Genomic DNA, 17,923 nt, shown 5'->3' on the forward strand with positions numbered 1-17,923 from the left:
GTTTGCTTCACTGTTCACTTGGCATGCCCCTCTAATTCTGATATTGTGTAAAGAAGTCATGCTTCTTAGTGATCTGGAGCTGGAAGTCCTTTGCTTGCCTGTAGGAGTCTTAATTTATTTTCAAGGGGAATTTCAGAGTGAACTGCTTCTGCTATGGATTAGTGCCACAAAAAATAGAATCATCATTCTTACTATCAATGTTCTTCAACAAGAGCCCTAAAATAGGTTGTGAGATGTAGAAAAAGCCTTCATTTGAGTATATCAGCTCAGAATGTATAAGACAATCCCTTTAGGATAATTTTATTCAAGGCCATTTTGTAAAAACTAATGAGTTTGAAATTAAAAATAAAACTCTATGCCACTTAGTGGTTTTCCTGAATTTCAAATATTAAACATTTATCTTATTAGCCTCTCTTCTTCCTACATGACCTATTTTTTACTTTCCATTGAACTGAAATAAAAAATAACTCAATGTTCCAATTTCTTGAAATTCACCACTTAAACAGTATTCTTAATGTGGCTACATACAGGTACACACTTACATAGTTTATCTAATATAGTCAGACCTCAATGCTACATATGTTATATATTTAACTTCAAAATGTCTTATCTAAAAAGTGACAGATACTGCACAACAGGTACCATGTTTAATAGAGAGCTGTTAAGCACAGCATCAGGATTGTGAGCTATGGACTCTCCAGAAAATAAAAAGCAAATGCACGTACAGGATCCCATTACAGTGGTGCACAGAAGTTTTGCCATTCAGATATATTTTCAGAGAGATACATGGTAAATGCAAAGATTTAATATATTGCTTTTCAAAAGTAAAAAAACAACTGTTTAATAAAACCTAAGACTGTAGCTTTGTACAAATGGACACTGAGGCTTCTCCCTGCCCTCCTCCTTTCTCTTCCCCTGCCAATACTTTAATCAGCTGCAGAATTCCCAAGGATTGTGATAAATGCAAATATTTCACCCTACAAAACTGGTAATGCGTATTATTTCTTCCCTAGGCAGCAGAATAAAACAAATCCAGAAGCAACTATAACCAACACAACCTACATTTCAGGGCATCACCAGTTCCTAGTTTCTGGAGCTATACTTAATTTATAGTCTTCAAACAAAACACCACTCTCCAACAGGCCTTTCCTTTTCTCACTCTTGACCTTTCTTTTTATTTAACTGCCATTTCAAATGCATCACTTTTCTTCGGTATTCCCCAATTAGATTTCTCCTCTAAGATTATGTCTCCTCCAGATCTTTATGTATTTTTTGCACATTGGTTTCCTATTTATAGGCACACTTCCATCCTCTAGCATGTTTAATTTACCAATTGGACAATGCTCACTTTGTCCAGTATTCCCTGCACACTCTAGGAAATCCTTTCCTGACCCAGAGATTGCCAGGCTAATGCAGGAAGCAGTGTACTTCTTTTAAGCACAAAAAGCCTTGACTCAACAGAACAGTACTATTAACTCCACTCTTCACAAAAAGCAAGGTGAGTATTTACCTAGGTAAGCCTTGAAGATCCATCCATTAGGGTTTTCACTCTAATAAGTATCAGAGGAGTGAAAGAGAGATTTCTTAACAACTAGTGGCAACCTCAGTTTAAAACGCACTACAAATTATTATCGTGGCTACCAGCTCGTAGCTTTTTCAGGGTCAAACTAGTCACTCATGTCAGAAATTTGCAACGACAACTAGAAATACACAGAACTATTTTTTCACATTAAACTCCTATTATGGAAGGTTTGGGGATTTTTAAGATACACAATGAACATGAAACCAGATCTGTCCTTAAACTCCTGGTTCAGAACCAGCTTTGCCAAATTCAGAACAACACACAACATCAGCACAGTATATGAACAAAATAGAAAGTGCATGTGACAGACATGAAGTTATAGCGCCATAAATTTTTTCTTGACAAATACTTTACAGCTGGTTTACTGACTGGGAATGTGCATTGATTTCTAAGTGTAAAATGTTGTATGTTGGTTTAAGTTTTGGCATTACTCTGTACTGGGCATCAATGCTGAAATCCAGCCCTGTATTACACAGCTATTAACAACACACTAGAAAAGAGTTTTCAAACCTCAAAAGCCCCAGAAGAAACCCCCACAATACAGCCATTCTCTGTCAAAAGTATAGGCAGCCATCATTTCAGGTAGAACAAAACACTGGGCTCACTTGTTTATCCTGCATCTTGTTTGTTCCAAAGCAATCAACTGAATGAAGAAATTGCTTGCCTGTCCACGATCACAGCAGACTCAGGGCTTGCCAACTGCCGTCTCCTGGAATTCATTCAGCCAATACTGTCACATGCTTTCAGCACATCCTCAAATCTTGGCCAGACATAACTCAATGTTAGTTTTGTTTTGCTTCGTTGCTCCCCAGCAGAAAACATCACAGTTAAACCATTAATGAATTTCCTGTAATAACTCAGTAGAGCTTCCTTAAAATGTATTTCCTAATATAGTAACTCAGTATAGTTTCCCCTTGTGAGGGAAAAGAGAAATAAAATATCAAAGTATAAGTGCCCCCAGGAATCTTCAAAACACCACTTCAATTTTGATGGCAATGCTCTTCCTCTTCATGGCTTTCACATTAGATAATGTTTCACATTTCTGATCAATAAGCAAAATGTTTGGCATTGTTTTACAATAAACTGTTAAGCAACATATTACACATCTTGCTCATAAAAATGCATTCACCATATATAGGACAAATTAATCCATCTCTATGGAGAAAACTTACAGCTACAGCTCTTATACATGAAAAGCAGGATACAAAGATGGGTCTTATTTCAGAATTAAGGATTAAATTCTGTTGAAAAACTCTTATACTAAAATTTACAGTAACTCAATTATAACAGTGCTGTAAGCTTAGCCAATGTTGATCTATATAATTAAGTACAAACTATTAACCTATTAAAATGCAGCAAAGAATAGCAACTAGCTTTCAGTCACTAATACAAATGCTCCTAAAATACAAAATTAGGTGCTACTGTAAGTACTGATGACACTGACAATGCCCTTGGAATCTTACCCTTTTTTTTTTTTTAAAGCCCGATGAAATACATCCCCTAGAAAGCAGCTACAGAACACAATCAACAATCAACATGAGTTCATTCAACATATTCATCATTCTAATAAACTGCAGATCAAATTGACAGCAGAGCCAACTGTAAAGACTGAACAACATTTTTCACTTTGAGACTTTACATTATGTTGTGCTAGAATCTCACTGCACAGGCTGAATACCAAAGGTCTTTGCAGACATTCAGTGAACAGTATCAAATTCTGCAAACTTTTATTTACTAAAATTGTGGAAGAAAAATCATGGCAGACCAGTATGTACCAACCTCCTCCTTAACTCATGATTTTAAAGGTCTTTTCTGCTCTTCCATGATTTTAATTCAGTCTCCTTGTGTTTACATCCAACAAAGCAACTACTACTAACATGACTGAAGAGCTTTTTTCCATGTAGACTTTGCCTCAAAATTGTCACTGTTTTCTTATGGAAGTCAGAATGTTTGGGTTTTTCCTGTATCCCTCAGGTGTAAGATATAAGCCTTCTTCTCTGAGTACACTCCTCCAACTCTGCTCTGCAAACACTATTATCAATACATTGAGGATTTCCTCTCATACTCATTACTGCATACATTCAAATTGCTACACAGTCACACGTTGCTTCTACCACAGAGCCACTGAATGAAAAAAATAACAACAGAAAGAAAGAAGGAAAAAAGGGACTGTTAAATGATTACGTACACTTACATTTTCAGGCACAGAAACCAGCGAACAACCCCAACCTTCTTTGAAAATTACCTTAGCTCTCATTGCACTATATTTTACAGTCACAAACAAAAATTCAAATCTTTCTTTTTTAGAAACTGTTATTTGAGCACTAATTGGGTTTTGTTGTTTTTTTTTTGTTTGTTTTTTTGGTTTTTTTTTTTTTTGTAAGGTAAGAGAGTGGTTGTATCTTCTCAGTTTCCAGTCAAGGGTGAAACTCAGGAGACATAAACCTGGATTTCCAGAACTCCCTGCTAGCACTTTAGTTCCCAATCCCTCTTCAATCGCAATGTGCCTCCAAGCCTGACCAAATGAGTTCATTGTCACATAATCCCGACAGCATTCCCAGCTTTCACTGTATTATGACATTCTGCATCTTCTGCTCAAATGTCAGTTTTGTAGTTTTATGCTTCTCATTAGTCAATAATCCTCACAAGAAGCAGAGATGTATGAACTTAACTTGAACTGATCCTCTATTCCTTTCAAAAAAAAGAACTAAGTGAAAAAAAAGATCAATAATAAAACCAGCTGTAATTCTTCAAAGATGAAAAATCACTGTGTGTGTTATCAACATGACCTGATGTAAATGACTGTCAAATCTGATTTTATTTATTTTATATCCCCCTACTAAAGCTGAAGGAGGGAAAGCTGCATCACTGGGAGACATGACTTTCTTAAAATGTCTTATAAAATATCATAATGAACGTACGTTTTAACAAACAAGAATAACTTTTTTGAGCCCTGAGAGTCACCAATGAGATAGCAGTTCACAGAAAATAAGATGTCTTAAGTTATGTAACTCCTTCAGGTTTCTCCCACATTCAGTGAGATAACATTTATAACAAATGGAACACTACTCCTGTTATCAAACATGATTAATTACCGTATGCCAATATTGTAATACAGATGCATATCTAGTAAGATTGACTCATCATAGCCTAAAAAAGCAAGATACTCATACAGTCCACAAAACTCCACTCAAACTTACAGCCAGGAACTGAATTAAACATGTAAAAGCAAGAACATTGAATAAATAATAAAATAGAGGATGCAGCCTTCATTAAAATCTTCAAGGACAAGTTAGAAAATAAAAAAAATTTAAAAGAAAATCTTACTGACTATCATAATTACAGGTTAGAAACACCTATGTATTTGTTTATAAACGTATGTGTGCACCTGTGCATGTACATACATCTATACACACACAGAAAATACTTGCATTCACATTTGTATATATATGGATAAGATCACCTGAAGTCTGAAAGCACTAGGATCCCAAACATTCTCCCTCCTGTCTGACACTTGCATTTCACCACATTTTCACATTTCTTCAGTGCACACAATTGTCACACTACTTGTCTGAACAGTAGAATTGCAATGAAAAATTTAGGTCACACACTTTCCTTTAGCCTCCACTTTTTCAAAGACTTTCCCAACCACAGACAAGGCTTGGGTTTCTGGAGGCAACATATTACTCATATATTGTGATTAGGAAACTGTAACAATTACCTTATTATTTTAAAATTGCTTTGCCAGTAAACAAACAAAATAAGATTTGCAAAGTTTGTTCATTATAATTACTAACAGGCACCTCCTGATCCTTATTTTCAAGGAGCATACAAACAGCAGCAGTACAAAACCAGATTTTAATATTTCTTCACTTTTTTGAAAATTAGCTCTTGATATTTGAAGAAAGCAGATATCTTTTCAAAGAGTAATGCCTTCATCTCACACATCTGTCAGGACTGCATTGCAAGAGAGGTTGCTCTAATGAAATACAAAACCAACATAAACTACATCTTCACTTCTCTAGAAACTAATGGGTACATTTCTGCTACCAAATACTAAATTTAAATGTCTTTCAATTGTTGAGAATACAAAGTCATTAGAATTTTGCAGAGTTTTCATTTCAGTAAGTGAGACAAGCTATCACACTTTCAAAGAAAAACTCCTAACACAGCTACTAAAGTTGATAGGTATCTACAGCTATCATTGCACTTCAAGCCATAGCAAAATGGTAAATTTTAATATAAAAGCATTGGAAAGGACACTGACTCAGAAGTACTAGAATAGCTAGTCATTGGCTCGGTGACAGTGCAAGATGCTGAATGCAATGCAGTGCAGCTGAAGAGTGAAGAAGCAAGTAAGAACCAATTCTGAGAGCCTTCAATGATAGTTCTAAGAGACGCTCACTGCTGTCACAGCTCCTGAATGGAGGTGCAGACTCTACCTACTTACCATAGCTGTTTCAAAAATGTCATAATCGAGTCATTAGGGAAGTAATTTTGAAAAGACAGAAAGATCAAAGCTCCCATCTCACAACTGCCATAAGAGAAATGGCAATTGAAGCAAGAAGTTTAAGTAGATAAACCTGCAGTTCACAAAAACTCTGCATCTTCCATCCTTAAAACAGTGAACATAGTCAAAAGAAATCATTGAACACAGTCAAAAGAAACACACATGCAACCTGAAATAAATATCTTTGCCAGTTTTAAGGTTTGGCTGGCTATATTTGACAAACCAAGACAATGAAAACACTTTGCTTCAGTCCGTAGCAGCTCTTTTTTTTTCCCAAGACACAATTTTCCCTGTTATTAAATATTTATTTTCATTTTTAATTCCTCCCATTTCATTTTTTCTGCCATCAAAGCACCAATTTTAAAAATGCAATGACTAACCAAGGAGACCTTGTAGCTGCAATGCATCAAACCAGTTTCATTGACCATTCACAGGTCACTGCACTATTAGTTTCACATGCCTGTTTTGGAGACAAATGACAACCACAGCCATTTCTTCTCCAAGCTGCATAGGTACATCACCTAGGCAATCAGGAAAATAACTCTGTCTTGCTGTCAAGAGTCTCAATTGTCAAATTTGAACTAGATTCAAACCATCTCTAATACAGCCAGCAATAAAATTCACTGGGCAAAGGGTTAAGATGCCTTAAGAATTTAAATCAATTTAACATACAGTATTACCATATAATGAAGAGATAATGAGTTATACAGCAAAGCTGATGTTGAATACCTACACTGAAATCCTACCCTGTTTGATTTTTACCCTAAAAAAAAGTTGATGTCATTTATTATATGTCTTTTACTATATACACTTTTGTTTTTAAACTATGAAAATATGAAACACTATCATTACTAGATAAAAGCACTTGATTTTCCATTGTAAGGGAAAGAAGGTAAGGTTGGAAAACCAGAACTTACTTCTTTAGAATAGGATAGATTCTTTCAGTTGGAAGGGTCCTACAACAAACATCTAATCCAACTGCTTGACCATTTCACAGCTGAATCCACAGTTAAAGCATGGTTTTAAAGGCACTGCCCAAATTCCTCTGTAATGCTGACAGGCTTGGGACATTGACCACCTCTCTAGGAAGCCCTTTCCAGTGGGTGAGACTACCCCCTCGGTAAAGAAACGGTTCCTAGTGTCCAGCCTAAACTTCTGACACAGCTTTGCATCATTCCAACATCCTGTTACTGAATATCAGGAGATCAGCACCTCCTTCTCCACTTTCTCTTCTCAGAAAGCTATAGAAAGGCATAACTCCATCCCAACTGAGTTATTTACCATTTTTTAAATTAATTTTTCAGACCAGGAGAAGAATGTTCAAGGTGAAATTCAGAGGTGCTTGTGCATCAATTACATTCTAAAATTCAAATGAAAATCTGACAGTAGGTGTCAGATCTAGAACTGCAAATGCAAGAAAATTTATTTTTCAAATGAGACCAGAAACCAGGAGGACAAATAAGGCTCTTCTCCAAACCATATCTGGATTAAAGTTAGAATACTGAAAAATTCCTATCACAAAAAAGACCTGTGTAACACTTTTGATGCTACTAATAAAAAATATCAAAATTACCTCTTCCAGCTTTTAGCACTTAATCCTGGGAAAATGAAGATACTCCTGAAACCAATTATTAAACATAATTGCCATTCATATTAGTAGGATTACCAACTGCCAATAAAGACTATTGCTCACTTGAAAAGTTCAGAGAATTTTTAAATACCTATGTAAAAATAAGGACTATTGAGGACATCTCCTTTGATATTATCTAAGAACTAAAGAAAATTTATAGTAAGACATTTGTATACTTCAAAAACATTTTTACATTTTCCTGTACATTAAAGTTTTGCTACTGCACAGGCTTTATATAAAATATTAACTACTACATACTTGATTATCCTCAATCTTTTAGTTCACAGCATACAAAAGCCTAATATATTCTGTGAATATCCACAATCTGAGAAATTACTTAGGCCAACAGGAATGTGACACCCCTCAAGAGTGCCCAGCAGCAGCAGCAGCAGCAGGGTGCTGCTGGGGATGGTTAAACTCTCGCCCAGGGCTGCAGCAGGCACCAACACGTTCCCCTTGCAAACCTCTCAGGGGCTCAGCCTGTGCTCTGCACTATGGCAACAACATGTACCCAGCACGTCACAGCACTGTTCCACAGCCCCCTCTCTCAACTCCACTACATTTCATCTTCTCCAATGCAATTTTCTCTGCCATTAACTGAGTTTCAGCATTTGATTTCTGTTGCTCTAAAATCCCAGGTACTACCAGATCCCTAATGTTGGAACAGCCTTGTGCTTTTATCAAAACAAGCATTGTAGCAGGGTCAAAGTCATTGCCAAAGAAGAATTATTTATCTTAGGATAAGAATTAAAAAGAAGTTTACTGCTATATATCTACTATATCTTTAGTACTCTAAAAATTATCCAAGCCAAATGCACAACCTTCAAGGGATATTTACCCTTTTATAAAGACTAGGCAGAGTGGAAAAATGTAATTCTCTATGCTATACACTAATGAAAATGTAAACACTTTAAACTATACTTATTTAAAACTACACTTTTTTTCAGAAACAAGCTTAGATCATATTGAGTGTCATACGTCATGCATATTAATGAACTCTACCACACTATTTTGCATTGGGCTAAGAGACTTTTCCCTGTTTACAGCCTTTTGCTGGAATATATCAAAGAACCAATATCTAAGTTTCACCTAGAAACACTAAGAAACTACAAAAGGCTGTCTGTAACAAGAAAGAACTGAATTATCACATTACTGTAATAATTAACCTACTGGTAAAAAGACCAAAACCACAGCAACACCTCAGAATTTTCAACTTAAAAGCAGCAGGGGGAATAACAACACACTACTATAATACATAATTAGATGATTTGATTTTTAAGCTTCAAGCCACCACTTCAGCCAGGAAATCTGTAAAGCAAATGACAAATCACAAGACATTGTATTTCATGTGATTAGATGGCATTCTATTTTTAACACTTCCGATTAACAGATGGAAGTGGAGTTTTTCTTTCCAAACTGCTTTAGTCATCATAAAGTACCAACAAAGATGTTAATTAAACAAATTAGTAAAACAAAACAAAAAAAAACCCAAAAACGTGTGATTCATGCTCATTCTCTACAGCTATTTCTACAGCATCTGACAAAATTACCATTTAGTTGTATCAACATATACACATGTATACCACTACAGGGAAAAAATGTACCAGGTCATCAGTACAACTTGAATCCCTTTGATCACGTTGATAAATATCACCAAGCTAAATTTATACCACTATGTCCTTGCACATTACCCCAACTGAATATTTTGTTCACCAGAATAAATTATTTCTGACGTGTGAAATATCCTGGTGTTTCAGCCCTCACGTCAGGGAGAAGGCTCTTTGGAAGCAAGAGCACACGTAAGAGTGGACATAGTTCCCCTATTTCCTCTCCACATAAAATCATTGAATAGTCTTGCTTAACATTTCTTTAAAATAAAATTTTTATTCCTGTGTAATTAGTGATTTATGCTGGAAAAGTGTGCACTTGTGAAAGAACGAGAGTATGTAAAGGAACTGTATAACTATAAGAAATACACTAAGTAGACTGACAGCTGATAGCTTGATATTCTAAATTACTATACCCATATTTAATTTGCCGAACTAATTTACTCACAATTAAAAAAAAAAAAATCCACCACTGAAACTCTGCAGAAATCCCCACAAATTTTTACACTGAATCAGTAAGTTTACGTAAACCATGCTGACAGAAGTGAGGTCTCAAGATAAGTTTAAAATTAAAAGGGACCACACTACCTCCATTGGATGCTAAATATAAAGAGCATAAACCCTCTCTTTCCAGTCATGGCTGAAGGAAACTTTCCTTCCCTAAGACGAGCCACGAATCTGAATCACAGGACAAGCAGGAACCATCTCTGGAGAAATGAACAGTGCTGAAACAGCACTTGATCATGAGAAGAACTTGTTTCTTCCATCTTAAAACTACTGGACATCACTTTTATAACAGATTACTAAAACATTAAAAATTTACAGAGGGAGCCTTTCCTCTTCTCTTATTCTTCTACCCCAGTTGCAAGACACCTTCATAGGAAAAGAATAATATTCTGCCAATGATCACTGAGGGAGAGAAGGATAGGCAAATTTTCTACATACTTCTCTTATAGTATATTAAAGTCCCTACAGTGAAGGATATTAATCAAGGATATGGAAGTTGTCTCAGTTCTGAACTTTTTCAATTATGACTTAACACAAATTCTCCAAATCAAGCAAAAATGCTGTTTTCTTCACAGGGTATTGATTGGTATATTTACTTTGGACTAAGTACCAAACACCTTAAAAGGACCTTGAAGATACCAGTTTTCTTGCATCACTTATTTCATATTCTGACTGCATCACATGATGTGCATGATAACTGATTCCTCATCTGACAGTAGCACTGAAACCTATACAATATTCATCCCAAGTTGTGAGCTATTCCTCCCACCACCATCTTAATCAGTTTGAGAATAAATTCTCATCCTCCAAGTAAAGCATTTGAGAATTTTATCACTGTAAACAAACATGACAAATACTACTATCTATAATAACTACATTAAATAAGAGAACATTGTCTGCCAGATTTCTCAATTTAAAATATTTCTCACACCGTTACTATATTGGGCTATGTCTAATTAGCTGATTTCCACTCCCAGTTACACCAAAGCAAATTCAACCTGAGTCCATTAACCAAATTATTTTAGAGTCACTGAAGGACAATCTGGCTGTATGCACATATCTAATAGCATCTATTTCTGAAATGATAGGACAGATCATCTCTGTGTCATTTATGTCAGAGCCATGACAAAATCCGTTTCCCAGATGAATAAGTGACAGTGAGAAGGCTGTTTTCAATGGGAAGAGGAAGAGAAGAGCTGGCTTGTTTCCATGGAAACACTAGCAGCATCAGGCAGAACAGCTGTAGAGGAAGAGGCACAAGTTAGGAAGGCAGAAATCTTGCTGATTTTACCTCTCTGATGTCAGTACCATCAGAAACCATTTACACTTAGGGCAGATCAAGCTTGTTGATTATACATCATGTATTAAGCTTAAATTTCCAGTCAAAATTTTAAAAGCCAGCATGCCAGAAGTAAATTAATAAAAATTACTTACAATGTGATTTGGGCAGGCATTGTATGCATGAAGCTACAGAGTGTATGAATATCTGTAACACTAATGCAGTATGATTTTTGTCATTAGGAACATATCTAGATGTGTCTTTAAAAAAGACAGCTCCCATAGCATAAATGCTTCAAGCAGAATGACTATTTCTCACTAATTTAATGTAATTGAATATTTTCTCACATGTAAATAAATCCAGTGTTTTCATTACCAACAAAAGGAATACACTCTTTGAGGTGTCAACCTTAACTAATTCCCTTGAGCCATTATTAGACAGATATCTGCCTAACTAATAATTGAATGGTAAAATCTAAAATATACCTGCTTTCCTCATTGAATAAAAGACAGAGTAAAGATTTCCATTTATGTATTAAAGGGCTTCCTATCAGTTAAGATAGCAAACCTTTGCTATTCACTATTAATCTACAAACATATATTCTGAGATCAATGTACCTCCACCACTCCATTCACAGTATTTCAGACTGATGCAGCAGTGTTATTTCCACCAAAAATAAAACCTGTCTTTCATCAGAACAGGCAAAGCCCTAAAAATATAACTCACTTCAATCATTCACCATAGTACATGACAGGCTTCCTAAATCAAGGCTTTCTTGACAGGTATCAAAACAGGTATCTAGGTACCTGGAGAAAACATAAGCAAGCCACCACATAAAGACCTAAGTTATCTTTGTTAAGAATGTTCTCCAACATAATTTCTGTATCTTTAGCCTCGAGGGAATCTATAAAACCACATTTTCCCCTCTCCCACTCCACTCATTTCAGCTGATTCTTCACCTCACCAAATGTCCAAAGCTGGTGGAGATGCAATGGGTCACTGAAAGGAATCTCTGACAACTATATATCATATAAAGCAGTAGAGGGGGTGGTATTTTTTCCCTCCAAAAATACCACCCACTGCTCAAATACAGCTCCCCATGTCACTATGAAGCAGCATCAGTATCTTTAAGAACACTTTCAAGATATATCTTGATGCCTAGACTGCAAGGCTATTGTGGGTTTATTTGCATTGCAGTGAATATTTTACTTACAGCAAACTTGACAAATACTTGCTAATTAGGATTTGTATTTCCTTGTACACCAAGTAATGATGATCTTTCCTAGAGATAAAAACCATATCAAAGGGGCTGTGTAAGCTGCCTTCAGCTGCTGCAAACAGCAGTGCCAGCTCAAGTGCCCTGGGCCATGCTGACTCCCAAACTGCTTAACCACCCCACTGGCCCCTCATCCACTAAGAGATTCACAGTCTTCCCAAAACATTAAGGATATATAGCTACAGACCTGGTGCATTTCAGGGCCATTTTTGCATTCCTGCACCCAGTACAGGAGTAATCTATAATTCTTAGGAAAAATCAATGACAAATACTAATTACATCTTTAAATAGCATCATTTTACAGCTATTATTCAAAAGTAAAAAGGCTTTAGAGGTAATTACTTTGAAATATGATATTTGAGATGAGCACTGGCATTCCAGTCCCCGCTGGACACCTGCAGACACTTTTTGAACTCAGCACTTAATATTGCCTCTTGTGCTTTCTTACAAACTACTTAGATGTTTCTTTGCACTTTACTAAAGCAAACAAGTGCCTGGCACCTAGGAGCCACTGGACACCAAAATCACTTACAGATATTAACCAACAAAACAGTGCACAGGTTTTAGTCAGATAAACCTGTCTGTTTCAGACAGGTTTAAACCAACACACAAAGATTCAGTCACCCAGCACTCCTCCTCCTGTGAGAGCACCTTATGCCAGTAGATTTCCACATCTATATTAACAACATTGTGTCAAACAGCCTTTTGTGAATGATCGTTCCATTATGTGTGGAGTGAAAGGAGTACGGCTGCACTCTAATTTCATTTCACGGTCTGTGAAATCCAAAACGATAATATGAGAATGGAAATAATATTCAGACCTAACTGCTAAACTTGGGAAACAAAGGGAAGTGTTGCAGGTTTCAAAGCAATCATATATACATGGATTGTATTTCATATTTACAAACCCCATGTTTAGTAGATGTCACTATCTGACTACCAAACTGCATGCACTAAAAGTTGAATTTTTTTAGAATCTCGACTAAACTAAACCTTCTTGTCAACAAACTAGTTCCACTATTTATATAACATCACTGGATGGTCTTGCTAGAATAATCTTGTGCGTGCACTATCCCCAAAGAGGTTACCATGGCAACTTATATTTGAATTTCTATAAATTTCTATTTTTAGAGATCACAGTTTCAAATAAAGAAAATCACAAATATTAAGTACCATTTCATTAACAGAAAATATCCTATTTTTATCAGCATCATAATTCCCAAAAAAAGACACTAGTGAACCTAAATCAGTAATGCTAAAAGAAAATAATTATCACAGTTCTTAGGAAAGTTTACCACTAAGCAGCCCCACCATAATCTCAGCGGTGTATGAGTCAGTAACTAACACTGTGAGGCAAAGACTGATGTTCACAGAGTTTTGTCTTGATTTCAGTAAGCCCAGGATTTCACTCAAATGTTTTCAGAGTTAGTCATCATCTCAGCTGACATAAAACAAGAGTGTATTTGCCAGAATACTGGGAAAAGAAGGGCTCTCGTTTCAGGTGTGGAAAAACATAATGTCTCATTCCAAACTAAGGTTACCATCACCTTAAATTACTGTGCTCAAGAGTGCTTACTAAGTGCATGCGAGTCCTTAAGTACAAATTCACTTTAATGCTTTAAAACTCACCAGAAATTCTCGAAATTATCTCCCTACCTGAAAGATCAAGTGTAGATCTTCAGAAAATGAAATTATAGACTTAGACGCGCTGTTATTATGGCTCTGACACTGCCTTATTCTGGCTGCCTGGGTTTGAAATCACAATAAAATCTTTAAAACCAGTTAAGTTATAAAAAGGTAAATACTCTTGTCTTCGAAGAGATTAATATTGCAGTGCTGCAATTTCCTACTATAGTATTAATTACAGTGTTCATTTTGTAAACTTGAAATATCTTCACCCAAGCCACTAATGGCTCAGGATGACCTAGTACAGATGGAAAATTTGGAAAGCAAGTGCCTATAGCTCCTGACTGAAAAGCCAACTTCAACTCCAAGGCACAACAGCATGCCTACCTTCCTACTTCTCCTGGTATCTTCCATTTAACATTTACTCCGTACTCCTCAGTTCTCCAGAAAAGTTGAGCAGGAAGATTCTCTGTCATAAAAGCTGCAGTTTTGACACTGTCAGCAACTTTCCACAAGACAGTAGGTGAAAGAAAACCTGCAGGGCAATCACTGCTCACACTACAGTCTGTCAGGTAAGTGACAGCTATGTTTTCTTTAGGATCCCGACAGCTGAGATGTGGGTATGCACTTAGGAGCAAAGATAGACACTTCTGGTAACTTTTCTTCAGAACCCATTCTTTATTAAAAACATACTTTAAGAATCAACTGGAGCCAGCTGTTGAGGGAAAACATACTGGTACGCAACCTTCAAAAACATAAACAACGTTGGCACTCTGTAAGTGACAATAGTAAGTGTGAGGACCTTTACTTTCAGTTTAACTTACCTCAATAAGCTCATAGGGTGAGCGGGCAGAAACTGCATCATGCCATGGGGTACAATTCCAGAAATCACTAAACCACAAACTTAAGTGCACATCTATGAGACTGCCAGCAGCATAAGTGGAACTGATTAGGAGATTACACCCACCATAACTACACTTTCTGCAAAATGAGGTTTAGCTCTGAATACTTCATGGAAATCCTGATAAATACGCCACAAAATACTTATTGCCATTTTATAATCAAGCATTTCCTGTTACAAGTCCTTTGTCTTGTATTGGAGAGAGGATTTGCTGGTGGTTGCTGTTCTGGTTAAATTAGAGACACCACTGCATATTTCTCTCAAAGGAATTACAACCATTTGTTTGCTACAAAGCCCTGAGTTAGAAAGCAAACCCTCATCACCCCTGACAACTGCAATGAAAAGACAGAACTAAAATCCAACTCATCGAAGTATGAAGTAGTGAGCATAAAACTAAAACCCCTATCTAAGTAAAAGAAAGTCAGTATGATCACTTACTCTCTTCTCCCCAGTCCCTCAGTCACTGAGCCAGTCAGGGTCACCCTGAGAAATCAATGGAGGAAGAGCCAGGGTGACCCCCTGTCACATTTGCTTTGTTGAACCAGGATCACCTACCAGTGCAGACAGAGCAAAGCTCAGAACGGACTGAGGTCGCTCTCCGGTGTCACTGTCACCACCTGACCCCAAACCCGAGACCTCAGGCCACTGCCCCGGCCCCAAAGGCACGTTCACGCAGGCGCTCAGGGAGGATGAGGATGCCTTGGGGCTGCTCCTGCTCACACCCACACACAAACAGGTCCACCAGTGAGTGAGTCACCCCCTCCACACCCCACACAGGCCAGGGGGTGACTCTGGGCTCCCCTGCAGGCTTCTCGGGGCACAGCTCCCTCCTCAGCCCCACACACTCCCATGGGAAGGATGCTGGCACAGCGGGAGCCCCGTGCTGCCTGACATTGCCTGCAGCTGTACCGGGTTCAAGCATCACCACCCCACGCGGGCCGATGTCCCCCTTGCAGCGGCCCACCAAAGCATCCCTTCTGCAGTCACGCCCGGAGAGGGCCAGCCTCCCCGCCATGCCGACTCCCGCTCGGGGGCCCCAACAGCCCCGCGGCCTCCCCAGCGCCCGCTGGGAGCGCCGGCCGGCGGCGCTTACCCTGGCGGCGCGGGACGAGTAGGGGTCCTCGAAGAGCGCCCACACGCGGGGCTGCAGCCGCCGCCAGCGCCCGCCCTTGCCTTCGGCGGCCGCCCCCACGTCCTCGATGCCCAGTCTCTTGGCGGCCAAGTCGTCGTCGTCGCCGTCGGGGGGCGGCTCGCCCGTCAGCAGGTCGGGTGCCTCGAAGATGTCGAGGGCCTCCTCGGCGTCGCGGTGCTGACGGTAGGTCATCCAGCAGCAGGGCTCCACGTCGGTCTCGTCGATGCCCCAGAAGGCCAGCTCCTCCTCGAAGAGCGGCCCGCAGACGTCGGCGGGGCAGTGCAGCTTGCCGGTACGGTAGTAGTTGAGCACATAGGCGAAGACCCCCGGGTGCCGGTCGAAGAAAAACTCGCTGGCGCCGCCGCTGCCCCGGGGGCTGCAGCCGCTGCCGGGCTCCGGGCAGCCGCCCGCCGGAGGCAGCGGCGGGTTGGGGGGCGGCGGCGGCTCCTCGCCGCCCGGGGACTCGCTCTGGGACTCGCAGGCGAGCAGGGCCAGGCGGGTCCCCGGCAGGGTCTTCAGGGTGCTGCGGTAGGTCTCGTGCCGCGTGCCCCCCACGTTGAGGATCACCCTCTCGTTGTCCTCGAGCTTCCCCATCGCTCCGGGTGGGACATGACTGGGGAGAGCGCGGGAGGCGGCGGCGCGGATCGGGAGGGGGGCGCGCCGGTCGCTGGGCGGGGGGCAGCCGGTCGCCGGCAGGTCCGCGGGGAACGAGCCTCTGCCTTAAACGCAAACAGAAGAAATCGAGGAGAAGCCCCACAAGCACCACCGCAGGAGGACCGTTCCCCGCGGTCACGGCCTGTCCCAGACCCCTCCCGCGGACCCGCACTCCGGGAGAGCCCTCCCGGCCCGGCCCGGCACCCACCGCCGGCCAGCTCCGCTCGCTCTGCCGCGAAGGGCTGTGCCGCCTGCCCGCTCCGGGCACAGCTCCGGGCTGCCTCCCGCTTCCCCTGGAAGCAGGCTACCGAAATGGCACTGCCGCTGCTTCGACCGCCTATGGATCCGCCACCGTCCCCACCCCCTTCTCCCTCGCGGGGCTGTGTGAACCGAGCTGATGGAACAGAAAGTGTACGGTTAATTATTTAATGGGCATCTATCTTTTATTGTCCTAACAGCTTAACCAGGGGGAAAAAAGACGGCTTAGATATTTTTCTCTTCCTCCCCACCCCCACCGTGGGAGGGAGGAAAGGGCTGCTTTTTGGGAAGAAATACAGAACACCCCACCAGCGCAGGCAGCAGGCATACTCTGGGAAAAGCTATCTGTGTGGAGCTCGGCTCGCTACTTTCTCAGACAAATCACGAAGGCGAGCGCGCATCTCGGGGAAGGGCAGGTGGGATCAGCCTCCCGCTCCCCGCCAGCCCCGCGCTCCTCCCGCCGCCCCGCCGCTACCTTTGCCGGAGCAGCGACAGCGGCTTCTGCCAGGCGAGACTACTTGTTGTGGGTTCGGGTGTTTCTCCGCGTTCAGGTGGCTGTTTCGCCTCCCTCCGTGCTCAACTCCGACAGGCGTAACAGCGGCTCCCGCCGCCCGCGCGGAGATCCCGCTCCCCGCATTTTACAGGGGGCATGCGGCCGTTCCACGTCGGGGCTGGCAGCGGGGACCACCGGCGGAGCGCAGAGCCATGAGCGGGGACCGGGACGGCCGTGATTCCAGTGGCGCTCCGGGAAGACGAGCCCAAAGGTGAAATCGCACCTCATTTGGGGCCGCAGCTCCGCCCCGGGGCGGGGGCAGGGCGGCCGAGCCGGCCCTACACACCCCTCCGGTCCCGCACTGCCCGCCGGGGGGGCGCACGGAGGCGACGGCGAACACAAACGCTGCATATTTCCCAAAAGGCACCACCTCCGCTCCTGATACATGGACATTTGGTTCACTCAAGC

General features: G+C 40.8%; 1 protein-coding gene across 9 annotated transcripts in view; it reads right to left on the reverse strand.

Annotated features, from left to right (window-relative positions):
- The window catches only part of KCNC2 (potassium voltage-gated channel subfamily C member 2), a 144,390-nt gene extending 126,697 nt beyond the window's left edge, over window positions 1-17,693 (reverse strand). For all 9 annotated transcript variants that reach the window (XR_009418454.1, XM_059471567.1, XM_059471568.1 and 6 more), the window contains exons 1-2: window positions 17,438-17,693; window positions 16,012-16,769 (exon numbers count right to left, since the gene is read on the reverse strand). Coding sequence is in view for 8 of the 9 variants with exons in the window: in XM_059471567.1 (XP_059327550.1) it covers window positions 16,012-16,644 (633 nt within the window). In the remaining variant the exon portion in view is untranslated. The remainder of the gene's footprint in view (window positions 1-16,011; window positions 16,770-17,437) is intronic.
- Between the last annotated feature and the right edge of the window lie 230 nt (window positions 17,694-17,923).

This window comes from Ammospiza nelsoni, chromosome 5, assembly GCF_027579445.1.
Source record: "Ammospiza nelsoni isolate bAmmNel1 chromosome 5, bAmmNel1.pri, whole genome shotgun sequence".
In the NCBI taxonomy this organism is placed as follows: domain Eukaryota; kingdom Metazoa; phylum Chordata; class Aves; order Passeriformes; family Passerellidae; genus Ammospiza; species Ammospiza nelsoni.